We start from the raw sequence: 17,399 nt of genomic DNA, 5'->3' as shown, positions 1-17,399 counted from the left end.
AGAAAGAGATAAACAGCAAGGAGACTGAAATACAGACTGAGAGAGATACGGCGGTACAGATACCATCCAAGAACTTCCATGTCGCAGGATTCGACTGCACCGCAGCCAGAATCCTAAAACGGTAGATCTTAGCAAAGATCAACGCGGGATGCGGATAGGAAAACGTCCAAACTCCAGTACTAGTATACATCGAGCATTATTCAAGCATCAAGGCGAAAACAGGGTCTGACGGTATCGTGCTATATATAAGCAATCCCACAATATATAGATCAAGCATAGAAGGGGCAAGCTCACCAGATAATACTGCAGGGATTCCCATGGAATCCAGTAAACGATATCGGCGCCGACGGAGGCGGCGACGAAGACGCCGATCCGAAGAGTTCATCGAAATGATCAGCCGTCCGATCAGTGATCTTCTGGAGATTGCAGGGATGAGCCAGATCCGGGAAGCATGGAGGAAGGCGATGATTCTCTTCGGCAACGGAGTTGAAGAAAATCAAGTCAGGCTGGGTAGTCAGCCTGTTGTTGCCCAACTTCAGCCGCGAGCTCTCGAGAATGACGGAGCCGGCGTTAATATCTTGACTGTTTAAAGCATCTGCCGTCTGATATGCGCCTGCCCATTCGCAAGAAAAGATATGATTTTGGAGAAGATTTGGCATGGTCTCCAAGTCAACGCAGATTGGAAGGCCCATTTTCATATCCATTTCACTCGCGTCGCCGTGAGGAAGAAAGAAGAGGCTCTCTTGGGCAAGTCCAACCTGCTCTCTTTGGTGGGTTTCTGCGGTGAAAAGCTTTCCCGTAGTGGGAGCTCGGTTGCTCCCGGAAGGGATCTCCAAGACATCAAACGCACGGGATATGAGTTTTTTCTTGATAGTGGAGTTCCAGAAGTTCTTCACCTCGTTGTCTGTTCTCCCTGGGAGGTGCTTTGCTATCTGAGCCCATCTGGATCAGAGGAAGAGAAGAAATAAGAAGAAAATGATGATGATAATGGAGATAATGATGATGATGATGATGGCTGAGGCTTACCTGTTGCCGAGAATTCTGTGAAGATCAATGATGATAGACTCCTCCTCTCGCGAAAAATTTCCACGTTTCAGGTCCGGCCTGAGGTAGTTTATCCACCTCAGGCGGCAGCTCTTCCCACACCTCTGAAGGCCTGGAACCTCATAGAAAAAGGGAGATTAAGCAGTTTCCACAAGCTCACGATGAGATATAAACGCAGGAGAAAGAATGCGAGAGATGGGTGAGAGTTTGGGTTGCACCGGCAAGCTTTGGAACGGAGCTCCAGCAGCCGTGACCATTCGCAGAAACGTATTTTATGAGCTTCTCATCCTCCTCCGGCGACCACAGTCCCCTTCTCACCTTCTGCTTGTTGCAGCACGAGTGATGCCCCATGTCTCTCCTTCGCTCGTTTCTTCCGTTTCTTCTCCTTCTTATTTTGCATGAACCCTCTCCTCAGATAAGAGGCTCTCGGGTTTTTAGAGAAATAGCGTTGCAGAGAGAGAGACATGGTGACATGCTCTAGTAGGGTCCCACTTAACGGAGGAGAATTTAATGTCTCAACTGATTCCAGTGACGGCTTTCTATCGATCTCCTATTCCCTTCACGAGATGCCACAAGCTTGCCAATAGAAATCTCGCCCATTTGTTACCGAGCTCGTTCGTCTCTCTGCATGGCCACGGTAATGAATAGCAGAGAAGAGATCACCAGCCGTGCATGGCCACACGCAGAAAATCCAAGGTCAGCCCCGTTTGCCTTATTTGGGTTCCTCCCTGTCATTATCGCCGCTGCGCTCGTCAAGGTAATCGCTCGTGGTAGGTAGCTTCAGGACCGCTGCTGCCCGGCCATGGCTGGCGAGCTCGGCAAGCTATCGTAACCTCTCTACGCTCAGACGGGGTAGCTTCTTCCGCTGGAGACCACTAGACAGCGAGACTTCAACAGCTGATTCTCTTCCAGTCGAAGAAGATGGCCTGGAGAAGATGGCCCAGAGGATATCATCGACGTAGGAAAGAATCCAGAGCATAAATTGCGTCCTGCCAAGGCGGTGATTTTCTTGTTGGCATGCAAACAAGCGCGGGTTTCCCCTTCCGGCCATGGACCCCTCTTTGGCAGCGGTAGAGGCGCTGTTCGGTTTCCCCGAACAGCGAGAGTTAGGAAAAGGCCAGAGTCACAGAGCAGAGAGTTTTCGGAAAGTTCCCATGATTTCCGCGCTACGCTCCCCGAATACGACGCTTCTACCTTTCATTTTCCTCTCTGCTCCTTCTGCGATCAATCTTTGCCTCTCTCATTGACGATCATCATTCCTCTCTCTCTCCATCTCTCTCTCTCTCTCTCTCCATCTCTCTCCATCTCTCTCTCTCTCTCTCCATCTCTCTCTCTCGCTCTCTCTCCATCTCTCTCTCTCTCTCTCTCTCTCTCTCTCACAATTCCGGTTATGATATTTACTTTTAGGTTTTTGTACCTTTTCTTTTCTTGCTATCACGCTTAGCTTTGCTTCTCTTTTGGGATACGCGCGCTAAGCTCATGCAAAAAAGGTACTTTAGCCTAAAAGGACCCGGGAGGATAACTTCTCTCTCGCTCTCTCTCCATCTCTCTCTCTCCACCTCTCTCTCTCTCGCTCTCTCTCCCTCTCTCTCTCTCCAGCTCTCTCTCGCTATCTCTCTCTCTCTCCAGCTCTCTCGCTCTCTCTCTCTCCATCTCTCTCTCTCTCCAGCTCTCTCTCGCTCTCTCTCTCCAGCTCTCTCGCGCTCTCTCGCTCCAGCTCTCTCTCGCTCTCTCTCTCCATCTCTCTCTCTGTCTGTCTACCTAATATCTATCTCTCTCTGTGTCTACCTAGCATCTCTCTCTCTCTCTATCAACCTAGTATCTATCTATCTCTCTCTCTGTGCCTACCTAGCATCTATGTCTCTCTATGTCAACTTAGTATCTCTCTCTCTCTCTCTGTCGACCTAGTATCTCTCTCTCTGTCTACCTAGCATCTGTCTCTCTCTGTCTACCTAGTATCTATCTATCTATCTGTCGACCTAGTATTTATCTCTCTCTGTCTACCTAGCATCTATGTCTCTCTCTGTCAACCTATTATCTATCTATCTATCTGTCGACCTAATATCTATCACTCTCGCTATCTATCCATGTCTCTGTTTCTATCTATCTATCTATGCCTCTCTCTCTCATACAACGTACGAGCCTCGAGAAGCCCTTCGCCTTCGGTTCCTCAAGCTTCCGCCGCAAGCGTCGCACCGGCCGCGACGTCCGAACAGCCCCTTATTGGGCCCATTTTCCATAACAGCCCAAAACCCAACTCGCCCATCAGTTCCCAGCTCCACTACCCGACAAGCTGTCACTCGTCAGTCAATCTCCCCAACCTGGCCCATCCGGGCCCATTAGACCCCTCTCAACTCTCAACTCTCAAATATCCCCCCCTCCAAATATAAAGATAGAGATAGAGATAGAGATAGAGATAGAGAGATAGAGAGATAGAGAGATAGAGATAGAGAGATAGATAGTATGAACTGCAGCAGGAGTAGTCAGAGGCTCTTCTCTGTCGCGCTAGATCCTGCCGCCGTATTCTCGAAGAAGCGGCTGTAAAGTCCTGCCCGATAACCCCCGCCACCCTGGAAATAATTAAAGATTGTCGTATCGGATAACGATGCCCACTCCGGAACGCCGCCGTTATCATGCTCCTCCTGCTAACCTAGTCCGCCGCTGCCGCCGACCATGGCGGACCCGCCGTCCCCTCCCTTATCCGACTCCGCCAGCGCCGCTCCGCCGCCGGAGGTGGCGGCGCTCCGGCGGCTCTCCGCCAGCCTCGACTCCCTCCTCCGCGCCGGCGAGATGTCCTTCTGCGCCGACGCGCACCTCCGCGTCGGCGCCGCCGCCGGCGTCGCCGTCCACCGCTGCGTCCTCGCCGCGCGCAGCCCCTTCTTCCGCGCGCTCTTCTCCTCCGACCAAGCCAAGAACGACTCCGACTTCGCCTTGGAAGAGCTCGTCTCCGGTGTCCGCTCCTCCTCCTCCTCCCGCGACGCTCTCATGCGCGTTCTCGACTACGTCTACACCGGCCGCGTCGGCCCCCTCCCCGACACCGCCTCCGACTGCGTCGACGAGCGCTGCCTCCACTCCTCCTGCTTCCCCGCCGTCGACTTTCTCCTCCAAGTCCTCTCCATCTCCTCCACCTTCCAAATCCCCGAGCTCGTCAGCCTCTACCAGGTTCTCTCCTTCTCCTCTCCCACCCCCTCTTCCATCTTCTCTAACCTTCCTTCCTTCTGCAGAGACATCTCTTGGAGATACTCGATAGAATCGACGGCGAGGATCTCCCCTCCGTCCTCGCCGCCTCCGGGAGCTGCGGCGACTCCTGCCAGCGGCTCACCGCCAGCTGCGTGGAGCTTCTCGCCGCGTCGGATCTCGATCCGACGGCCATCGACAAGACCCTCCCCCCCGACCTCGCCGCGAGAGTCCTCTCCCGACGCGCGCCCCATTCCTGGCCCGACTTGCACGCCACGCGAGTCCACCGCGCCCTGGACTCGGACGACGTGGAGCTGGTCCGCATGCTGCTCAAGGAGGGCCGCACCACGCTCGACGACGCCCGCGCCGTGCATTACGCCGTGGCGCACTGCGACTCGAAGATCGCCATGGAGCTGCTCGAGCTCGGGCTCGCCGACGTGAGCCGCAGGGACTCGATGGACCGGACCGTGCTGCACCTGGCGGCTCGGAGAAAGGAGCCCAATCTGATCGTCTCGCTGCTGACCAAGGGCGCCTGCGTCGAGGACCTCGACGGACGCGGACGGAACGCGCTTCAGATTGCGAAGCGCGTTACGCGGGCGGCGGATTACTACCCGGAGACGGAGCAGGGCTTGCCCACGCCCAAGGACAAGCTCTGCATCGAGATTTTGGAGCAGGCCGCGCGGGCGGCGCCGCCGCCCGCCGAGGCCTCCGCCGCTCTCGGCGCCGCCGACGCTCGCACCAGGCTGCTCTACTTGGAAAACAGAGGTCGGCTTCACAGAGGAAAGCTTGATTCTTTACTCAGTTTTCTATCGTGGTTTTTAAACAGCTCTCGGACTTTTGCAGTCGCTCTCGCGAGACTTCTCTTCCCCATGGAGGCGAAGGTAGCCATGGAGATCGCCCATGTCGACGGGACTCTGGAGTTTACTCTGGGAGCGGCTAAGCCTTCTCCTGCGGACTTGAACGAAGAGCACATTTCTAGAATCCGCGCTCTCTACAAGACCGGTGAGCCCGTCTGCTCTCCTTTCTCGATTATTCGATAATCGAGAGTTTTTTGGTGACGAGTTGCTCGCAGTGGAACTGGGGAAACGATACTTCCCGCTGTGCTCCAAGGTACTGGACAAGATCACGGACGACGAAGGGGCGAACAACGGGACGGCGTGGACGGCGACGACGGAGGAGCAGTTCATGAGGAAGAGGAGGTACCACGAGATTCAAGAGATTGTGAGCAAGGCGTTCAGCGTGGACAAGCAGGAGAGCGATCTGTCCGCTTTGTGTTCTTCTTCTTCTTCTTCTTCTTCGTCGTCGTCGACGGCCCTCGCAGGAATAGGACGTAAGCTCCGCAGGAAGTGAAGAGTTGGGGAAGCCATGACGGAGCAGCCTCTGTAAATAGTTGGGTTTTTGCACTGCCAAGATCTCTCAACTGTAGCTTCTGGGGAGGCCTTCGGCGTCCGCGGTTTTTGGCCCAACGTTCTTCAGGAGAAGAACATGGGGTTTTGGTTTTTTGCCCCTCACAAGTTTTGGACCCTGAATGAAGAGTCATTTCTTTGGGAATATTGAACATCCGGCGGGAATGCATGGATTTACTGTTTAGAGGAATATTCAAAGTTAAGACCAATCACTGTTCTATGCGTTTTGAGCGCTGTCAAACCATGTCCAAACCTAAGAAAACTATATGGGCGATGCTGCATTTTTTGTGCTTCTGGTTTGAGGAGAGATTTAAAGGTTTCTCCATTCTTATTTGGAATATTGGACATCATTTAATTGGTTTAGGATTAGTCAAAGTACGGTATCCGCTTATTATTGTCATTTAGATTTTTTATTTACGGGGGGGCCCAATGTGCCAATGGCTACCTATAAGTTAGGTTTTAGCAGCACCATCAAAACTCATAAATAACCCATTTTATAATCATGACTGCTCATAATGATGTAGTCTAGAAGCCAATTGATTGTGGCCCATCAGATGGTGGTGGCCTTAGATAGAGAATATTGTAGACTTTAAAGAGGTATGTCGAAAAATGCCTATAGACCCACAAAATCTCACAAATTATTCTTCTACCAGAATTTAAAGAATATGTGGTGCATCTTTTAAAATTTTCGGTCTACTGCTTCGACTTGTCAAAAAAATTTCTTGGCCCGCGCAACATCTTCGTAAATTTGATGTATTGGGTTGTAGGGCCTTGAAATGGATGAAACAAACTGATTTCTACTTTGGAATACTAATAAAGGAATCACAACAGCATCAACAAAATCATTCATCAAATCACATGGGCACGGATCACTTCTGTGATTTTTCTAGGATCCCGAATGAGCCGCATTGATATGCTCAAGTGTGATGCCTCTAGAAATATCCACACGTTCCATAATATGTTGAATCTCCATTCAGAAAATTTGAGGTACATGGTCCCAGTTCTTTCATACTATTACATTTAATACTTAACATCTAGCATGCGTCAGCACTGAGTAACTCATACATAATTGACAATATTTGTATCTAATGGTTTACCTAATATGATTAATATAGAATCTTATGAGAAATCTAAGATGATTCTATGAAATTGTAGTTTATTGTGTTACATTTGAACTCTAACTTGAAAATGTTAATCTTATTAGGTAAACCATTCGATACAAATATTGTCAATTATGTATGAGTACTTAGTGCTGACGCATTAGGTAATCATATTAATCATATTAGGTAATCACATTAGGTAAACCTATAACAATATAGGACTGGTAGTTTATTGTGTTTTAACATTTTAAATGTAGGCCCTTTGTTATATTTTAATAATGAAATAAACCTCAACCTAGTATTTTATTATATAAATAGTGCTTTTTTGTATCTCACTCAATTCGGTCATCTGGTTTATGGACGAGAGTGTCTAGTGGATATATTCCCCAATAAAATATAAACATTCCAAATGCAGGTCAGGGGTGAGGACAAGGTGAGATGAGGCAAAGGCCAAGTGCTAGTAATCCAGGGCACACTATTGCATAGCTAGTGGTGCGCAACTATATATTATCTTGGCAACATACTACATAATGTTCAACTAACCCCTTAATACTTCTAAGTCTTTTTTACTCAAAGAGTTAAACTACTGGTGGAGGTTGCTTGACTTAGAGTACAAGATCAAGGTCATCATACTACAAAACTACAAATTTTCCCCCACAAGCTTTGATGGAAATATATGTGGCTGGCAAGCCTATCACACATTCCACATCTCGTTCCATGTTTATTAATAGAATATATTCATTAGAGTGCATGTGTGATGCTTATAGTGAAGTCCATGAATACATGATCGGACTTAGTGAACTATGATGAGATCGTAATACGGAGATCACTAGTCTTTAAGCATGTGTTCTAAACATTCCTATTCGAAGGATACATGAGAAGGACATCGAAGTATCCAGATAGAATAGCACTATCAATCCTCACTCATATGATGAGTACGGCCGGTCCCATAGCCAGTAGTGGGTGCTCTTTAGTGTAAAGAGTTCACTGAATTGATCTGTACGAAACCTGAATGGTATTATACCGAACTGTCAATCAGGTTGATTCATGTCACGGTTGTGTAAGTGGTCCTTAGACCTGAGACACCAAAGACGTATTGTAGACGGACGGTTGTACTTTGGCTATGGTCAACATGTCCCTAATCATGGGATTCTAACGGTCTTAGTTCGGGTACATCAAGAAGTTCACAAAGACGATTGAGTGGTCAAGATGGGATCGTCCACCCTCGGTATAAGAAGTTACAGCTCAAGGAAGATGATACGATGAAGTCCTTAGCCAAGGCAGTGAAATATCGGAGAAGAGTTCTCCGATGATTTTCGAATGCATTAGTACTAATTCGGATGATCGATTAGGGTTTGACAGTTGACCATACCCTAAGTCATCCAAGGAGTGTCAAGTGGATGAGGGATTATACATACACGGTAACCGATGATGAACAGGTTCCATGAGTGAGTCGATACAAACTCCTTTGTATCTTCTAGAACACGATGTGTAGCTTGGCACCCCACATGTTGGAGACTCGACCTATCGATTGGGTTAAATTGATCTGATGTTAATTAATCTATACGACGATATAGTTAATTAATTTTAAAAGTCAATAAAGATTATTGGCCACTGGAGTCATTAACTAGACTGATACATGGGCCTAGAGGGGCATACACAAATGGTCTCTTGGATGTCGAAAGATATAGTTAAGGTTTGGGGTTTTTATGAAAAATACCCACTTAGTAAAAATAGGGGAAGGCCCTGAATGAAATTCACCCAAGCCAGAATTGTTCACGGGCCGTTCCCCTTCTTCTCCACTCTCCCCACATCCCTCTCCATGTCCGATGTGATCGAAACGGCGTAACGACGACGATAGAGGTAGAACGGGGCTCGTCAAGGAGAAAAAGGAGATTCGACTTGCCGAGGATTGCGTGGATACGTCTAGAGGTTGCACACGTGAGCAGCTTTACTCGTCTCATTCCGAGATCCAAGAAATCACAGATGCGATCCGTGTAAAGGTACTCGTTTTAATGGTTTTAATGATGTCGTTCGATTCGTTCATGGCTTCCGCTGTGAATCGTTTCGACTCATTCATCCATATCTAGGCCTCCAGAACCCAACAAGCTTAGCAGCGTGACATGAAGCTCTAGCTGAATAAAACTAATATAGAGGCGAAGAAACTTACGTATAATGAATTTTTATTCATGTTGGAGAGCATATGCTCTTTGATTGGTTTGTGCCTTTCGAGGTGTAGATTTCTGCCCCATAACCACTCAACTAATAATGAAAGGGGTATACGAGCTGGTTGAAATTCACACACTTGGGGTGAGTTCCTGAGCCACACCGCATGACCATCCCTTCCCACCACCATTTACATTAAGTCAATATCCTTATCCTTCTCTTTCTCTCTCTCTCTCTCTCTCTCTCTCTCTCCTCTTTTGTCTCTCTCAACCTCTTTTTCTATCCTCTATTTGGGTCTCTTTCTCTCCCTCTTATCTCTCTCAATCTCTCTTTGTCTCCTCTCTCTTGGTCTTTCTTAATCTTATCTCTCTCTGTCTTTCTTTCTCTTCTTCTTCTTCTCTCTCTTTCATCATTTTAAAATATATCACCACTGCCATCTATGATGGCTTCCCTTCATGTCACCTCTTTGAGGCCCTCCATTACTGTCACGTCCCCATCACCAATATTTTTTCACGACAGCCATCACACCTATGTGATTTTAGTGAATAGCGTGATGAGTGACATTCCATTCCATAGGGTAAACAATAGCTTAAGTATAATGTCTCTTCTCGGGGGACCTGTTGAAATCAGCGCTGACAGCTCCATTGGAATAGTGGTAGTCCTTTGTTGTTCATATTAATTCTCTAGTTCCATGCCTAAAAGTTTGTCTGATTTTTACTTTTTTTTTTCAATAGAATAACATGTCTCATGGGAAAAGAATAATATATGGGAGTTAGTTTTAATTCCTCTGAGGAAGAAGGTGGTGGGATGTCAATGGGTTTACTTACTAAATTTAATGCAAATGGAGCATTGGAAAGGTATAAGGCAAGACTCATAGCCAAGGGTTACAAAGCTGAATTGGGATAGCAAGGATCCTCATTGAGACTTTTCCCTCCCACCATGGTTCAACATCGAAAGGATCCTAATTGCACTTGCTATAAAGCTGAATTGGGATATCTATTAATTGGACATTAAGAATGTGTCTATGCATGAATATTCAGAACAGGACATATATATATGTCAATTCCTCCAGTGTTCCAAATTGAAGATTCTCCAAATATGGGCTATAAACTGCACAGAGTCTTGTGTTGACTTAAACAATCTCTAAAAGTGTGGTTTAGGAAGTTTACTCAAGCAAAAAATAATATGTGGCTTCAAATATAGCAATGGAGATCACACAACTTTATTTAAATATTGTCAGCCACATGGACTGAAAGTTCTCATTGTCTATGTAGATGATATTCTTATCACTAGCGAATGATGAATAAGAGATTAAGACAAACAATAGGAATTGGTGCAAAAATTTTGCATTAAATCTTTGGGCACTATGAAGTTTTTTTGGGCATTGAAGTGGCTCACTCTAAGGCATCTTTATTTCTTAACACAAATATATCTTGGACTTGCACAAGGATCTGGTGTATGCTTATCTGTAAACCAATCATTACTCCAATAGATATTAACGTGTAAATTACAATAAGATATTAATAGATATTAATGTGTAATATTTCCATAAATGTTTTTTTCCAGACATTGATTGGGAGGACAATATATATAAACCCTAATCACCCAGATCTATCTTATGCAATCAGCTCTCTTAGTCAATTTATGAACAAGCCGCATGAGAACTACTTGAAAGCAGCCAACCTGGTACTCTAATATTCAAAGAACACAATCAGTTATGGCCTTTTATTTACTTGAACATGGGGTACACCAATGGACATCTACACTGATGCAGATTATGCCAGCCCAATCATAGGTCGAAGGTCTACCTCAGGATATTCCTCATTTATTGCTAGTGGTCCTATCACTTGAGGGGATAAGAAGCAGAAAGTTGTTTCCATATCAAGTGAAGAAGCTGAATTTCATGCCATGGCCCATGGAATCTGTGAATATCTCTAGATAAATGGCATACTGGATGACCTAAATACGTCTAATCGTGATGGTAAGTGCTTCTTCTGTGACAATCATTCAACACTTACTCTTGCTCAAAATCTAATCCAACATGATAGAACCAAACAAATGGATATTGACTGTCATTTTGTGTAGGAGAAGATTGACGAGGCATTATTCTTCCAACATACATGGAGTATCTGAACAAGTAGCTGACATATTTATGAAAGGATTACCAGGCCCCCAGTTCCAGAAGTTGATGACCAAGCTATGCGTACATAACATCCATACCCAACTTGCAGGAGGGTGTTAGATTATCGACATATCTTCATTCATATTTACATTGCACGATCGTCAAGGATGACGACGAAGGACAGGATGGGACGAAGGTCATCCCATCCTACGTCCCAATCTTTTAGAAGTTCATCCAAATTTTTCCGTCCAGAGTTTGACCCATCCCTCATATTTTTGTCCACGTCCCATCCTGTCCGAATATTGTTCCGTCCAAGACATTTTCGTCCCGTCTCATGTCCGGGACAAAGCGGTTCATTCGGCCACTTGGAATTTGCCACGTGACACAACGAGTGTCTTATTCAAGCTAGAGCACTGATTCAGATGCATGACTTTGGCATAGGGAATGTGACGGGACGGATGACGATTCGTGATAGACGGTGACGTGATGAAAGTTTTGCCATGTCACCGTTCCATCACACGTCCGAGGATTTTGGAAAAATCCGTCACGTTCACGTCACTTCATGGTTTGCAGCATCCCGTCATGTCTCTGTCACCGGACAATGTCACCGTCACGTGTGACGAAAAAAACAACCATGCGGAGGAGAGAGAATTAGAGGGGCATATCTCCAATTATCTTTTGACGGCAACCTTTTGCACGCATAATTTATGCAGGGACTTTTCTGAAAAATGACAATAAATCGAGTTAGCAACACCGCGTGGCAAAATCTCGGCTGTCAAATATCTTAAATCTAATGATTTTTAAGATTTTTTTGGTCATTTTTAAAACTACGTCACGGCCGTCATCCATGATGACCGTCCCGTCACATCACTCATCTGAGGACCCCTGTCACCATTGCGTCACCGTCATGCTCAGCTCGTCATCCATCACTATCACCATCACGGGCCCCAAATTTTATCACCGTCATGTCATCTGTCACATTGCCGTCACCGTGACGTGTGACAGATGACCCGCTGTCATTCCCTACTCTGGCAAGGTGCAGAAACCGTCTTGTCTATAGTCCAAAGACCCATATGGGACATTTATTTCTTCCATGGACGAAACAGTCATCACGTCTTGGGACTGGCAAACGATTCTTTGTCCCGTCAATCGTCCGAACGCCGAGATGGGACGCTTTGTTCTTCCACGGAGGAAATTATCGTCCCGTCCGCGTTAGTGAACTTTATTTCTATATTCATACTGCTCGTCTATTCCTTTTAAGTGGACCAATGTTATAACTGGCTCGAATGTACAAATTTTCATGGTCGTTTTCTTCTGTTCGTTTAAAACAAACAAAAAATTAGCACAAACGAACCGCATAGGGGTCTGTTCGTTGTTCTGTTCCTCTTATATGAGAAAATTAGAACAGATGTTCGAACAATTCGCACAAACTAAACAAAATACGCACAAATTCGCACAAATAGAACAATTCGCACAATTAGAACAATTTGCACAAACCGAAAAAAATTCGCATGAAGTGAACAAAATTCGCACATCGAGTCAAAAATTGCACAAAATTCTCAAAATTACAAAAATCCATACAAGCTGCGGCAGAGTTGCACTGAATTGAGGAACATTAACATTGAATAAATAATATTGGTAATTCAAATGATCTTAATAACAAGTTTTTAATGGGCATGTAACGTGATGCGAGTTTTTAATGGGCCGTCTGATTCTCCATAACGCTCCAGATGCTCTTTAGGAACTCATCCATGTTCATTGAACCAAAGTCCTTGCCTCGAATCCTAGGTGAATTTTGAAATTCCTCAAAGGTAAGATGTTAGGCCCCTAACTAGGCGGCATTCCCTGCCCAGAGGCATGCGTGCTTATTGGGAGGGCGTGTTCGTTGTATTTCGGCTCACGACATTTTTAAGGACTGAGTCATAATGGGTAGCGATGCCCAAATACCTGATTTATTAGGCCATTGCCACTGTCGGTGGTGATTCACGGCAGACTGCGCACGTGCCCGTCCACGCCCAAGGCGGGACGGATCAGGTACAGTCCGCGCGTGCTGGGCGCGCGGGCTGATCGGCAAGTGCGTGTGCGCGCCAAAGCCAAGCGCCACGCGTGGGCGCCAACGCTACGCACCAGCGCCGAGCGCTGTGCGCGGGAGCGGGAAGTGCTGAGCGCGGGTGCCGGACGCGCAGGCCGGGCGCCATGCCGCGAGTGCAGCGCGCGGAGTTGTGCAGGCGCGCATTACATGTGCGGGGCGCGCGGTGGGGAGATATCCCGCTAGGAGACTTAGGCATGTGGCACACAGAGAGCACCGAGACGGCACAGTGGGCGCGCAATGCTCCTACGGGTAGTGTTGGGCGCGCAACACCTAGCTCGGGGGCGTTGCGTAGACTGCGCGCTAGAGTGTTGACATGGGTGACGGTGGCGTGTGTGATCGTCAAGGCAGGGGTGGCATGTGTGATTAACAAGCCCGCGGGCGCACGGCGCTCGGCCCGGCGCGCTTGTGTAGCGGCAGAGCGGGCGCGCGCGCGGAGCAGCGGCCCTGAGGCGGTGTGGCGACATTACATCGACGCAAGGCGCCTCGTCTCGTTCATTGAAACACCCCTCGTCTTCCCCCATGTAATCTTGATGTATTCTTTAAGATATCAATGCAATGACCATATTCACTGACGGTGCTTAGCTCCAACATCTCCTCTAACCCCTTTCAAGCGATCTTAAGCAATTGCACAAGCTTCCGCTGCAAGAGATCAAGGCTGCTCAGTGTTCTGCTCCAAGCACTGAGGCCGGCACACGCCAATTCTGAGCAAGAAACCTAGCTCGAGATTTGACCGTGTGACAACTGGTATCAGAGCCAGGTTGGATTGCCTCCCCCTCTGCTTCTGAGTTCTGGTTGAGGAGATGGAGTCGTTTCGCGCACAGCTGCGTAAGGAGCGACGACAGAAGGAGAAGGAGCAGAGGCTGATGAATCGCCTGCTGCACAAAAACATGATGGGTTTGAAGACCCAAGTTGATAAGAACTACGACGAGTTGAAGTCAGACGTAAGAGAAGTGCGGGTGGAGACCCGCCAGAGGCAGGAAGGCCTCGAGGAAACCGTGAGACAACACGAGGACACCATCCGGCAGCTGACCGAGATGGTCTTGACACTAAAACTCTAGATGGAGAGGCTGGAAGAAGGTACCAGCAGTCGCCCCAACGGCGACACCAGGAGGAAGCACTCACTCCCCGAACCGCGGTTCGACGGTTCTCGCAGGGAAGACTTAGTAGCAGATTTCCTTTACGACTGCGACCGGTATTTTGGCAATAGACAGCTATCAGATGAAAGCAAAGTGCTAGAGGCTAGCTATTTCCTCACAGACGAAGCGAAGTCGTGGTGGCGACAGCGGGAAGAATGTGGAAATTGGCCACCCCCGACATACGAAGAGTTTGTGCAGGAGATAAAGGAAAGCTTCATGCCGCACAACACGGCGTGGATCTTGAGAGGAAAGCTCAAAAACCTCAAAATGATGGGCAATCCGAGGGAATACGTGGGCCAATTTGTGTCCATAATCTGGAGGATCACCGACATGTTTGAGGCGGACAAGCTCTACCGCTTCGCGAAGGGCCTTCCCCACTGGCTCCAGACCGAGCTGGAACGGAGACAGTGCAGAGATTTGAACTCGGCCTACAAGGTCGTGGAAAACACAGAGCTCCGCCCCGCTAGACCCGCCAAGACGGAGGACAGACCCATGAAAGGGTACAAGCCGCGCCAGGAGCGCGCCAAGGTGCCAACAGCCCCGAGCAGTCAAGGCTTGAAGAGAAAGTTCAAGCATGGCCACGGCAAGGGCCGAGACAAGGGCAAGAGCCCAAGACTGTGGAAGCAGAGTCCAAGCGGTGGGGGCAACAAGCTGATTTGTTTTGCTTACGGAGGACCCCATTTTATGAGGGATTGCCCAAGAGGGACGGCAACGGCCACCAATGTTAATGCGATGGTCGTGCCGCCGCCCCAACAGGATGTTCCCAGGGGAAGCAGTACGGTGAACCTGAACCCCCTCCAGTGCCTAGCGGCATTGCAGGGCGGAACCCCCCTCCAGTATGAGGGTCTGAACCTCTTGCATGTCTCGGTACTGATCAACAGCAAGCCCTCCATGGCCATGGTTGACACGGGGGCGACGCACAACATCTTCGCAGAGAAGGAAGCAAAGAAGCTCGGCTTGAAGCTATCCCCAAGTGCGGGGAAGATCAAGGCCGTCAACTTGAAAGCCCGCGACATCGTTGGCGTGGCCAACGGGGTATTGCTGCAGGTGGGAACGTGGGAGGGCCGGACCAACTTCATGGTGTCCCCCATGGATGACTTCACGGTCGTCCTGGGTCTCGACCTATTGATGGGTTCACGCGCTATCGTGTTCCCCTAGTACCGCGGTGTGCTGTTCCCGGAGGGATCTCACCCATGCTTAGTGAGGGACAAAGGGGTCCAGAAGCCGCGGAACACCGCACTCCTGTCCGCCATGCAAATCAAGGACGGATTGAGGAAGGGGGAAGAGACCTTCCTCGTCACCATACGAGGGCCGACACCCCAGAAAAAGGGTGAAAGGCAGGGGTGCGCACCAGCCCGTTTGGCGGCGCTTAGTTGGGGTGACGACGACGACAATAACCCCGGTGCGGCCACGGGTGGACTACCGGGGCCAATTGCGGACGTACTACGGGAGTTTGCCGAGGTGATGCATGCGCAACTCCCCGCGAAGCTGCCGCCCAGGGGGAATGTGGACCACGAGATCGAATTGCTCCCCGGAACACGTTCCCCTACGCGGGCACCCTACAAGATGCCCCCAGCTTACCTGGAGGAGCTGAGGAAGCAGCTCCAAGAACTGCCGGAGAGCAAGCTCATCCGTCCGTCCAAGGCGTCCTTCGGCGGCCCGGTTCTTTTCCAGAAGAAGGACGGGTCGCTCCGACTTTGTGTGGACTACCGAGCGTTGAACAAGGTAACAGTGAAGAATAAATATCCTGTACCAGATGCTGAAGAGCTGTTTGACAGGCTCATCGAGGCTCGCTACTTCTCACGGATGGACTTGAAGAGCGGGTACCACCAAGTGCGGATCAAGGAGGGGGACGAACCGAAGATGGCGTGTGTGACTCGCTATGGATCATTTGAATTTTGCGTGATGCCTTTTCGGCTCACGAACGCGCCTGCTACGTTTTGTTGCCTGATGAACAATATTTTTGGGGATTATATTGATGATTTGGTGGTTGTGTATTTGGATGATATTCTCATATACAGCCAGAGCTTGGATGACCATGTGAGGAACCTGAGGAAGGTGATGGCCAAGCTAAGGGAGCATGAGCTCTACCTCAACCCGAAAAAGTGTGAGTTCGCCTTGCAGGAGATTGAGTTTCTTGGACACCTAGTCGAGAAGGGAAGTGTGCGCATGGATCCCTCGAAGGTGAAAGCCATCATAAAGTGGACGGAGCTGAAGGGAGTGCCACAGCTAAGATCTTTCCTTGGGTTGACAAATTACTATCGGAAGTTTATCAAAGGCTTCTCCCGACTAGCTGCCCCTCTGACGGACTTGTTGAAGAAAGACATGAAGTGGCAGTGGACTAACCGGTGTCAAAGAGCATTTGATAAGCTGAAGAGTGAAGTCTCCAGCGAACCGGTGCTCCGAATGCCCAAGTTTAACAAGCCATATGAGGTACACACCGATGCTTCTGACTTTGCCCTTGGAGGTGCCTTGATGCAGGACGGACACCCCGTGGCTTACGAAAGCCGCAAGCTGAATGACGTGGAGAGAAGGTACTCGGTGCACGTGAAGGAGATGACAGCGGTGGTACATTGCCTGAGAGTCTGGCGCCACTATCTCCTCGGAGGGAAATTCGTGGTCTACACTAACAACGTGGCCACCAACTGCTTTGAGTCCCAGAAGAAGCTGATCCCGAAGCAAGCAAGATCGCAAGACTTCTTGGCGGAGTTTGACTTCGACTTGAAGTACAAGCTGGGGCGCGCCAACCAAGTGGCCGACGCCCTAAGCCGCAAAGAACCAGAAGTGTTCGTGCCGCACTTTCAGCAGTCCAAGGAAGTATCCTCGATGAAATCAAGTTGGCGCTGAAAGATGATCCAGAAGCTGTTCCCTGATGAAGCGCATTGTTGGGGGCGAGACAAGGAGATTCTGGACCGAGGACGACATCATATACGCAAATGGGAACATGTTGTATGTGCCACATGCGGGTGGGTTGCGCCGGAAACTCCTTTATGAAACACACGACGCTCCCCACGCCGGACACCCAGGGCAGGCCCGAACGCTTGCACTCCTGTCCAGCAACTCTCACTGACCGGGAATGAAATGAGATGTAGAAGCCTATGTTCGTTCATGCCTGGTGTGTCAACAAGACAAGACGGAGAAGACCAAGTCAGCTGG

At 48.8% G+C, this 17,399-nt stretch overlaps 3 protein-coding genes across 3 annotated transcripts; 2 read left to right on the top strand and 1 right to left on the bottom strand.

Annotated features, from left to right (window-relative positions):
• Nucleotides 1–1,464, bottom strand: LOC144703080 (transcription factor MYB61-like). The gene is made up of 3 exons (XM_078575162.1): nucleotides 1,263–1,464; nucleotides 1,027–1,156; nucleotides 1–942 (listed from the first exon to the last, which is right to left on the bottom strand). The coding sequence occupies exons 1-3, from the start codon at nucleotides 1,393–1,395 to the stop codon at nucleotides 291–293; spliced, it is 915 nt and encodes a 304-aa protein (XP_078431288.1). The 5' UTR covers nucleotides 1,396–1,464; the 3' UTR covers nucleotides 1–290.
• A 2,127-nt stretch (nucleotides 1,465–3,591) lies between these two features.
• Nucleotides 3,592–5,917, top strand: LOC144703650 (BTB/POZ domain and ankyrin repeat-containing protein NPR1-like). The gene is made up of 4 exons (XM_078575877.1): nucleotides 3,592–4,206; nucleotides 4,269–4,986; nucleotides 5,065–5,223; nucleotides 5,294–5,917. Exons 1-4 carry the CDS (start codon nucleotides 3,718–3,720, stop codon nucleotides 5,569–5,571), a joined length of 1,644 nt encoding a protein of 547 aa, XP_078432003.1. The 5' UTR covers nucleotides 3,592–3,717; the 3' UTR covers nucleotides 5,572–5,917.
• An 8,248-nt stretch (nucleotides 5,918–14,165) lies between these two features.
• On the top strand, nucleotides 14,166–17,090 carry LOC144703424 (uncharacterized). Its single transcript, XM_078575593.1, has 3 exons — nucleotides 14,166–15,290; nucleotides 15,402–15,586; nucleotides 16,634–17,090. Exons 1-3 carry the CDS (start codon nucleotides 14,166–14,168, stop codon nucleotides 17,088–17,090), a joined length of 1,767 nt encoding a protein of 588 aa, XP_078431719.1.
• The last annotated feature ends 309 nt before the right edge of the window (nucleotides 17,091–17,399 follow it).

Source organism: Wolffia australiana, chromosome 5, assembly GCF_029677425.1.
Source record: "Wolffia australiana isolate 7733 chromosome 5, ASM2967742v1".
NCBI classification, from domain to species: Eukaryota; Viridiplantae; Streptophyta; class Magnoliopsida; order Alismatales; family Araceae; genus Wolffia; species Wolffia australiana.
The sequence above is the reverse complement of the archived record's forward strand: the minus strand, read 5'-3'. Positions and strand labels throughout refer to the sequence as shown.

Bases quoted from the DNA above. Each gene is read 5' to 3' on its own strand.
- LOC144703080 (XM_078575162.1), bottom strand. From the start codon at position 1,395: ATGGGGCATCACTCGTGCTGCAACAAGCAGAAGGTGAGAAGGGGACTG. The intron at 1,157-1,262 runs GTGCAACCCAAA...ATGAGGTTCCAG, and splicing joins CTCCGTTCCAAAGCTTGCCG to GCCTTCAGAGGTGTGGGAAG. The intron at 943-1,026 runs GTAAGCCTCAGC...CCTCTGATCCAG, and splicing joins CACAGAATTCTCGGCAACAG to ATGGGCTCAGATAGCAAAGC.
- LOC144703424 (XM_078575593.1), top strand. From the start codon at position 14,166: ATGGAGAGGCTGGAAGAAGGTACCAGCAGTCGCCCCAACGGCGACACC. The intron at 15,291-15,401 runs GTGGGAACGTGG...GTGTTCCCCTAG, and splicing joins CCAACGGGGTATTGCTGCAG to TACCGCGGTGTGCTGTTCCC. The intron at 15,587-16,633 runs GTGCGCACCAGC...TGAAGTCTCCAG, and splicing joins AAAAAGGGTGAAAGGCAGGG to CGAACCGGTGCTCCGAATGC.
- LOC144703650 (XM_078575877.1), top strand. From the start codon at position 3,718: ATGGCGGACCCGCCGTCCCCTCCCTTATCCGACTCCGCCAGCGCCGCT. The intron at 4,207-4,268 runs GTTCTCTCCTTC...TTCCTTCTGCAG, and splicing joins AGCTCGTCAGCCTCTACCAG to AGACATCTCTTGGAGATACT. The intron at 5,224-5,293 runs GTGAGCCCGTCT...AGTTGCTCGCAG, and splicing joins CCGCGCTCTCTACAAGACCG to TGGAACTGGGGAAACGATAC.